At 33.3% G+C, this 9,606-nt stretch overlaps 2 protein-coding genes across 4 annotated transcripts in view; both read right to left on the minus strand.

Moving 5' to 3' along the window:
• LOC135841751 (uncharacterized) overlaps window positions 1-6,852 on the minus strand; it is a 210,960-nt gene extending 204,108 nt beyond the window's left edge. Inside the window, exon 1 of one of the 2 annotated variants that reach the window (XM_065358897.1) lies at window positions 6,758-6,852. The gene's annotated coding sequence lies outside the window, so the exon portion shown is untranslated. Of the gene's footprint in view, window positions 1-5,553; window positions 5,885-6,757 lie in introns of those variants that run through there. The other variant, XM_065358896.1, reaches the window with a different exon arrangement.
• LOC135841752 (uncharacterized) lies at window positions 6,758-8,514 on the minus strand. 2 transcript variants are annotated; one of them, XM_065358899.1, is made up of 5 exons: window positions 7,800-8,514; window positions 7,610-7,717; window positions 7,379-7,526; window positions 7,188-7,297; window positions 6,758-6,854 (listed from the first exon to the last, which is right to left on the minus strand). In XM_065358899.1, the coding sequence occupies exons 1-4, from the start codon at window positions 8,308-8,310 to the stop codon at window positions 7,204-7,206; spliced, it is 861 nt and encodes a 286-aa protein (XP_065214971.1). In that variant the 5' UTR covers window positions 8,311-8,514; the 3' UTR covers window positions 6,758-6,854; window positions 7,188-7,203. The 2 variants fall into 2 exon arrangements, with proteins under 2 accessions (XP_065214971.1, XP_065214970.1); XM_065358898.1 differs by lacking the exon at window positions 6,758-6,854 and having other exon boundaries at window positions 6,996-7,297; window positions 7,800-8,513.
• Window positions 8,515-9,606: the final 1,092 nt, after the last annotated feature.

Here is a 9,606-nt window from a genome sequence, read left to right on the forward strand (position 1 = left end):
AAAGTGTGAAAATACAATTTATGCGGCCAAAGAACTAATTTTAACGAGCGTTTGTTCGATGACAAAGCCTATTTTTCACCCCCCCCCACCCCTGAAAACCGCGAAGAAATTATGAAGTATGCGAGATGTCGACGATTAAATTTTTTTAAAAATAAATGGCGTAAATTTCACGAGTTGTGGCGAGAAACATAGTACTAGATAACAAATGCACCACGAAGCCTATACGAGGGCAAATTTTCAATGTCAGCTTTTTATTTAAAATATTCCAACGTTGCAATTTCGCCCCGGCGCGGTGGCCGCACGAACCGAGAATAAACTAATGAATTCCGAAGCAACCAAGTCGTAAAATGTTCACATATGATGAAGAACTTAAATTTAAACTTGGAACAGGGTAGTATTCTTATACTGGTACGTTGGGAAAACGGACGAGAAGACGAAAATTTCAGGGAAACGTATCGTATAGTTTACGTAACGTTTTCATTTTTATTGATGTTGTTTATCTGGATTAGAAAAAGTTGAATCATTAAAATGATATAGACAGTTTAAAAGAAATACAACGATAGAGCTTTTTCATCAATAATTCAATCAAGAACTCCAGTTAAAACTTCTTTTTTAACGCGTCTAGTTAAAAATTTTCTAGTAGTTTTGTGATAAGATTTTTTTACTCAGAAAATCTATAGGCTACCCATTTCGTTGCTGGACACTTTCGCAACCCTGTATAACGAATCGCCTTGTGTAACGTATAACTTCATCTTGGATCCATTTTTTCCAACGATAGTATCGAATTACACGGTTTTATTATCGTTTTAAATAATACGAATCAATAATAAAATTTCAAATATACCTAAGCCTCGATGCTTCAACAGAAATGTAGACACTCGATCGAAAAATTACACCCGTGCGTCCAGTAAAATAAAGACAAAATAATAATTTACGGTTATCATTTCAAAACGTAGAACACTGCTCAAAAAAAAATTCAAGCTGCCCCAACAAAAAATTGTGGGTTTTTAATTTTCCAAAATACCTACCACAAAAAATGCATAATATGAAAAAATAAGATGACCAATTGGCCATAATCTGTTTTTATTTGCATTGAAATTACATGAAGAGGCCCAACTTTTGCACACTTCACTAAAAGTGAGAATACGTACAGGTACTTTTTGGAGTCTAAATTGTTTTAAAACAATGCCTAAAAATCCCGAAATGTGTCATTGGATAGCTGGGCCTCTCTAGGAATCTCTCAAGGTGTCTGCCTCCGGGACCGCGATTTTTGGAAAGAGCATGGTCTAAAACCCTCAAAATCAAATTTTCAGCTGCTCAACTTCATATCTCGAATTTTTGGCAAACGTTTGAGAATTCAAAATTGACTGTGTTTGATGATTTATGCTTTTTTCAAAAAATTACGTACTTGATCAGTAAAAATGACCAAAATAAGTCCTAAAACTGATATCAATTCCCTAAATCCAAATTTCACCATTTCCAGCCATTCTGGAGTCTCCAGCGGGATTTTTCAATTTCTCCAGTATTTTTAATTTGCTCCAGAAGCCGTGAACATGAAGTTGGGCAGTTGAAAATCGAGTCGTGTGTTATTCTCGACCTGTTTAACGAATTTATCCACATTTGAGCCGAGTTTGGGAGGGACACCTCAAGAGTGATTTTTTGACCAGCTTTTTTCATAACTTAATAAAAATATCCAAAAAATCAAAAGTTTCCCTTTTGCGTGAAAATTTTAGAAATTTGCACGAATCGCTGCACATTGTCCAGATTTAACCCCCCGAGGACGAATTTCGCCATTTCCAGCCATTCTGGAGCCTCCGGCGCAATTTTTCAATTTCTCCAGAATTTTGAATATGCTCCAAAAGACGTGAATATGAAGATGGGGAGCTTAAAATCGAGCTGTGTGTTATACTCGACCTGTTTAACGAGTTTATCCATATTCGAGTCGATTTTGGGAGTGACACCTCAAGAGTGATTTTTTGACCAGCTTTTTTCATAATAAAAATTTCCAAAAAATCAAAAGTTTCCCATTTGTGGAGAAATTTTTGAAATTTGCGCCAATCGCTGTATTTTGTCATGAACTAACCCTATCAGCCCACTTTTGCCATTTACAGCCATTCTGGAGCCTCCAGTGTGATTTTCAATTTCTCCAGAATTTTGAATTTGCTCCTATAAAGGCGTTAATATGAAGTTGGTCAACTGAAAATCGGGTTGTGTGTTATACTCGACCTGTTTAACGAGTTTATCCATATTCGAGTCGATTTTGGGAGTGACACCTCAAGAGTGATTTTTTGACCAGCTTTTTCCATAATAAAAATATCCGTAAAATCAAAAGTTTCCCATTTACGGAGAAATTTTTGAAATTTACGCCAATCGCTGTATTTTATCATGAATTAACCCTATGAGAGCAAATTTTGTCATTTCCAGCCATTCTGGAGCCTCCAGCGCGATTTTTCAATTTCTCCAGAATTTTCAATAGGCTCCAGAAGGCATGAATATGAAGTTGGGGAGCTAAAAATTGAGTTGTGTGTTATACTCAACCTGTTTAACGAGTTTATCCACATTTGAGCCCATTTTGGAGAGGACACCTCAAGAGTGGTTTTTTGACCAGCTTTTTTCATAATAAAACTTCCCAAAAAATCAAAAGTTTTCCATTTGCGGAGAAATTTTCGAAATTTGTACCAATCGCTATATTTTGTCCAAAAAGTCCCCTCTGTCGAGATTTTTTTGGATCAGTCATGAAAAATTTGTCTAGATTGATTGAGATATGTAGGTGTGGAACCTCTAGTGCAATTTTCTTTTTTACCAGAATTTTTGAATTTCTCCAGTAAGCAAGGAAATTAATTTGGGTAACTAAAGATCGAGTTATAGCCCTTTTTGAACATGTTTAACGAGTTTATCCAAATTTGAGCCAATTTAGTGCGAAACGGAATTGCTGTAGGTATCTTGTCTAAAACAAACCTCCCGGATCCGAACTTGACTCTTTCGAGTCATTCTGAAGCCTCCAGTGCGATTTTCGATTCCCCTAGAAGGCGTGGAAATTAATTTAGGCAGCTGATAATCCAAATTGTGGTTTATTCTCAGCCTGTTTAACGAGTCTATGTTCAGTTGTTCCAATTTTCAAGGGGACACTGACACCACGAGAGCGTTTTTTAATTATCATTTCCTCACAAAGGAGATATTCCAATCAGCAAAAAATTTTTAGTACCTGACACAGCTGAATCAAAAAAGCATGCGAAAGTACATCACAAGTCAAAATTTCAGGTGGCAAAGTACATTTTTTGATTTTTTGGAATTTTTAAAATCAAACTGAGGCCAAAACTGCAAAAAAAAATAATGAAATTTTACCAAATTTACTCAGAAAGCTGAAATTGATTGGAAACGGTTTCGAACCGTTTTTGAGCATCCAGTAGATTTTTGAAATGGTCAAATTCCACAACATTTTACCTAACGAAGTTGGATAACTGAAATTTACTTTACACTTAAATTACATCATGCTGAGTCGATCGAAGAATTCATAAGTAATTTACTTACTCGTATGGATAAATAATTAAGTACATTTCTGATTGCATTATGGATTTTGTATTTATATATGTAGGTACCAAAATAATGGAGATAGAAGCGAACAAACATGTAAAGCCCAATTATGAAAGATCCAGCCAACATTGAAAAAACATGACAGAGAACTTTCGTTTCCCAAAATTAGAACACATTAACGAAACACGAACATAGTATGACTTCAGCGAAGGCAAAAAGTACTCAAAGAGAAACTTCGATTGAATAGAACCAAAAAAAAAAAAAAAAAAAAAAAAAACACAAACCTTTTAAAAGCTCGCTTTTGTATTGTATACTTATTGATTTTCTTTTATATTTTGTTTAATAACATTTCGTGTATAATTTTTGTTTAGGTTAGAATTTTGTTTTCATTTATTCTCATCTCATTATATCAACAATTTTAATACCACACAATTACATGAAAAAGTTATGTGAAGTAGGGGGGAAAGAGGAGCCAACATCCAGATTAATGATGATTTTTCGATACATTGAATTAATTATTGCAGAGATTTCGTTCCAACTGAATTGGATAGCTAGAGCCAGGAATCAAGAATCAAGGTTAATTCGACCATTAGAAATTATTTCACCTTTTTTTTTATTTTCAAAAATTACCTGCGTTCAATAACCTCGTAATGGGAGTAAAAATTCATTAAAATGATATAAACGAAGATACAATCTGAAATTTCAATCTTACAGATACTCGGAAAAATGTTCAAAAGTCGCAATAAGATGAACTAATGAACTGCGAAATTTTTCAATTGGTGTAAAATGAAACAATATAGATCGTATTTATTAAACAGAAGAAGAAATCATTACGTGACCGGAGTACAGTAAACTTTGATGGATCCTTTTGGGGAAAAAAGGTTTTAGGTTGTGAAAATGAACGTACCTCTATACCTATAACAGATGAACCAACTGAAGGAAAATATTTTATAGGTTGGTAGGTACAGGTACATAGTAGTAGTAGAATCCGGTTTGTTTTTATGCCTATGCATTTAGACAGCGGAATTTATCGCTTTATATGATTTTTGTAGGTTCTTAGATACCTTTTATTACTTTTGTAACATGTTACCTGGTAAATAATACGTATTTAAAAACCTCGCAAGACCTGTTTAATTTATTGTTATGGGGCAGAATTTTTTATTAGCGTTCAATTTTTTTAGTAGTAGTATTTTTTTTCTTCAATACTCTTGAGGATAAGGTAGTTTTAATACAATACAAAGCAGAGATGGAATATTTGAAAGGGCATTTAGAAAAAAAAAAATATATATATACATCCTGTCTTCATACTTATAGGCAGAAATTCGTTTCTAAATTTACAAATTTGGCAATTTCACTTTTAGAAAAAAAGTTTGATGTTTTATACAAAAGCTAGGTATTTTTTCAAGTATTCGTACACTTTTAATTGAGTTTTGAATTTTTTTTTTCGGAGTAGATTGACTCTGCAAATTCTCTTCTTTTATGAATGTAATTTCTTGGATGAAAATTGTACGTTCAGACCATCATTCTGAGTTCGGTCTCGATAGTTGAGTACAAGTACACCCTCGAACAACACTTGATGGTTTTCTGGAAGGGTAAAGTTGATCGAATGATTCCTCAATAGACATCAACTCAATTTTTAAAAGCTTCGTTCACAAAGCTCCATATTATGCCTTATTATTCAATTTCCAAATTTTTAAAATTGCTTGATCGCAATTCTCAAAAGGGAAAAAATTCACTTACTCTTCCAATTTTTTTTTTCACAAATTATGTACACAATAATATTTTTTCACGTAAGCTCATTATCTAATCAAACTGTATCAATTCGAATTAAAATAATAAAGCAAAAAATTCGAGTTTTTCAATATCTATTTTCACTCGATTAAAAATAAAGACTAATTCCAAAAATCTGCGTAAAATTGAGGAAAATTTAATCCTCGTAACTTCAATATCGATAGGCTGAAAAAATGTCACCCCTTAATCGAACATATTATTCGACAGAATGTCTCAACGTTTACTCACCTAAGTCTCAAGGGTATTTTGGGATTCGAGTTGAGAAAAAAAATCTGCCGAAATTTCGAATAGGTACCGTATTTTAACAAACGAAAACACACGAAGTTGGCAAGAAAGTTGAAAGCTCACTGAAAAACCGTTAAGTTCGAACGTGCAAAGTTTGCATGCAATACACGAGCACGCTCTCTGGGAGTTACACCGAGTAAATAGTTTTTGTTGATGCGTGCACCTACCCCCGCCCCTAAAAAAAAAACAAAATTGCGCGCCCTAATGATCATTACACCACAGTTTCAAATCTATTGCAGTTTATCTCGCTTTCCTCGTTCGGTTTTTTGGCAAACAAAGAGGCGGTTCGACTCTTTAACGAATATGAGGGATGAAGTTGTTCAAAAAAAAAAAAAAAAAAACACGAAACACCAGAAATCCAAAATACAGATACATATTTAAATTGTTGAAAAAATACAAAATTCGAAATTAAAATTGGTTAATTAGCCAGAAATGTGACAGGAAAAATTTGAATAATTTGTATGATTAGGTTAGAAAATCTTTATCGGAAGTGTTCTAAGAAAGTTAATGATCCGAATCTGATTTATTTTTAGATGGCTAAATTCGTACTCTTAATTTTTGACAGAGTAATAAGCACGATAAGATAAGATAAAATTAAATTTAGCATGTAAATTCATTACAGATCTCCTCATAACTGACTATATTTTGATCCAAATCGATCCCTCTAGACCTAGACTCATCAATTTAGTCATTTTAATGAAGCGATCATTCATGGTAAAAGCCCACTGGATTACCCCCTCGTGAAAACAAACATTCGATTTCCAATTTTCATAACAATTCATGAGCGAAGTCATTTAAAAAGTCCGATTGGACGTGCTCACTGCACAGTCAGCATGGATGGCTCACTGAAACATTCCATTGCAAAGTGAGTTCAATCGAAAGATTTCTGAAACTTGTCTGAATCGATCGAACAAGTCACGAGAATATTCTAGAGTTCGTAGATGCTGCGAATTAAATTAGAGCTCATCAAATAGAATTTTACTGATTCAGACCACTGAACAGCTCAAAACTACCAGATCGAGCTTCAGAGAATATCGATAAACATTCGTCAAATTTTAAACTACAATGCAAATAAATCAGAACAAAAAATTATTTTCAAAATCAGACATTTCCCTCCCCACCAAGAATATAAAATAATGAAACATACTTTTAGAAACTGACCATAAGATGATCAGCGTTGGCAGCCGAAAAACGTTCTTAGAATTTTTAGTTTTCGTGTACAGTAACTTGACTTCGTTGAGCTCCTAAAAAACCGCAGAAAAACAAAAAAGAAAAACGGTTTAAAACATTATTAAGGTAGAAAAAAGACATATTCGCAATTTTAAAAAAAATTTCAACGACTATAAGAGTTATGAATCATCAACCACTTTAAGCAAACGACATAATTGGTCTCGAATATTGTATGTAACATAAAATAATGTCTTAAAAGACTGAAATTTACTTGAGCATTAAAAATGTTCAATGTTTCAAATATGTACATCGTAATAAAATTTTCTTAGAATAAACCATCTTACAAAATTACAAAAGATCACAACATATAACAGCAAAAGGTAGCAAAGAGAGAAAGTGTAAAATACCTTAGAATTACTTTTACTACGCGGCCTTAGAAATATTCTGGAATTCTACGGATTTTTCGAAGCACAGATCGTAAACTAATTTTTCCGCCAATTTCAAATCTTTTTCGCATCTGGAAAAAAAATATTCGTGTAAATTAAAAACACGTTAATGAAATTCGAAAATCGTGAAAGTCAATTAAAGAAACACTCACGTGCTCTCTAGTTCCTTTTCTTTCTGAACATTTCGTTTAACTTCCAACCAAGAGGAATGCAGCTGAGTAAAAGGCAATACTTTCTTCTCCACTTCGGAAATCTGATCCAAGTTCTTATCTATTTCTTGCAAAGATTCCAATATTTCTTCTGTAAAAATATTTAATTATCAATGATACAAATTTTTAGAAACTTTATGAGAGTGTAATTCAGAATATTAGAATAGACCATACTCGCTTCTTCTTCACTTTTAGGTAAATCAAAGTTTTTCAATTGCACATTTCCCAGATCTTGCTCTAAAACACGAATGTATTCGTCGAGTTTATCTTCATCAATTTCATCTGAAAATAAGTGATTATCTGTATTAATACTCATCACCGAATATAATTATTTTGAACGATAAGTACGAATACCATTGCTTACTAATAATTCTTTCATAGCTTCTGATTTCTTCTTGCAAATTGAACCGAGCTTTTTCATAGAATTGTTTTTTCTCTAAATTTGTATCCAAAGCGGACATTTTTTCATCCATATCGAGTAAATTAGTTTCCAATTTGACCATTTCCTGGATCATTTTGTTTTCATTCCGTTCTCGCACCGATTTCGAATGCAAAGCTATTAGATTAGCTTGACAGTACAGATTGTATTTCGTATCCATCGTAACCTCTTTGATGCAATATTTCGACGACGCCGACGTTGATTTACTGGAAGTGGAAGTGGAACGTTCAGGAGATGAAGTTCGTTTTTTCGATGGATTTCTAGGTAAAGTGAACGATCTTGGAGGTTCGTCGCTTCCAGCAGCTGGTACCAAAGGAGTGGCGAATTTCGGTGGCGGTGTTTTCGATCGTCCGGCTGCGGCTGGTGTTTTTCCTTTCATTCTGGGACGTGATAACTGCGGCGATGAATTTTGACGATTGATATTTCGCGGTAACATGATGCAGGATGAGATCTTACCGTTCAGTTACAGATCATGAGATATCTGCAGATGGATTTAACTGATTTGGATGGTAAATAATCACATTACTTTGAAATAATTATTGAAAAATTGATTAAATCGTGAACGTTTTATCAAAATCACGAATTTATTTCACTTTTGAATTTTTGAATTTTTTGTTTTTCTGCGAAATTTTGAAAAATTTTGCTCGGATATTTGGCTTTTAGCAGGCGATTTGAAAATAATCGCTTGCTTTTTCGAATTTTTTGAGGCATTTTATAAGAAAGCGGAAGCAAATTGAACGATTCTTATGATAAGTATGGTGAATTCAATTCGTTGCAATTTTTCATTTTTTTTAAAAACGAAAAAAAATTTCAAATTTCATGATTGTTCAATTCTTCAATTTTCTTTCTGTAATTTTTTTCAATTCTTCTCTGAGCAACGGCACGTTTTAGGAATCCATGGCTTAATGGATTCGCTGTCCATTGCTGCATGACAGATTAAAATAAAAATACTAAAATAGAGATGACATTTTCTTCAATGAAAGATATAGGTATTTTCAAAACTTAAAACTTCAAAAGTTTCATCGACTTCATCTTCTTCTTGTGAGCTCCTGACGTCCTGACTTACTCGTACAGTTTCATTTTGTGCGATGAAATGACAATTTATGATGAAGATGAACCTGCAAAATTTGCATTAATTTACATTTCAATCTAGAAAGCAAACAATTTGATGTTTGTATTGCCCGAATACGCGCTGTTCCGCTCAGAATATTAGAACAGCTCACAATCAGAAGGGCAATAATTCATTTCACTTTCCCATAATGTCCATAATTTAGATTTACAAACACTACATAGTTAAGTTAATTGATATCGGAACGTTTAAAATGATTCATAAATTAATTGATCGTCAATTTCTCAAGTAGTTATGTAAATTCATCGAAAATAAGAAGAGATAGCTTCGAGTAGGAAAATGTTCCGAGTACTAACAGTATAAAATTAACAACCACAACCTCAATAGTAAATTATTGCAGTTGATCGATTAGAAGAAGTAGGCAATCATCATAATCTTCTTGCCACTCAAGTGTTCTTTTATATCGATGAGGAAAAGCGATGAATTTCTGAATAAATTAGTCAAACGACGAATATCAAGGAATTGGAATTCAGTTCACGAATTCTCGACTTCCAATCACTGGACAGCTATGGGTTGTGTGAAGCGTAAGATATATTGATTCCTTCAATTGCAAGATAACAATCGCTTTAATTTTACGTCGAATCGATCTAAATTAAGAACAAG

This window comes from Planococcus citri, chromosome 3 (assembly GCF_950023065.1).
Source record: "Planococcus citri chromosome 3, ihPlaCitr1.1, whole genome shotgun sequence".
In the NCBI taxonomy this organism is placed as follows: domain Eukaryota; kingdom Metazoa; phylum Arthropoda; class Insecta; order Hemiptera; family Pseudococcidae; genus Planococcus; species Planococcus citri.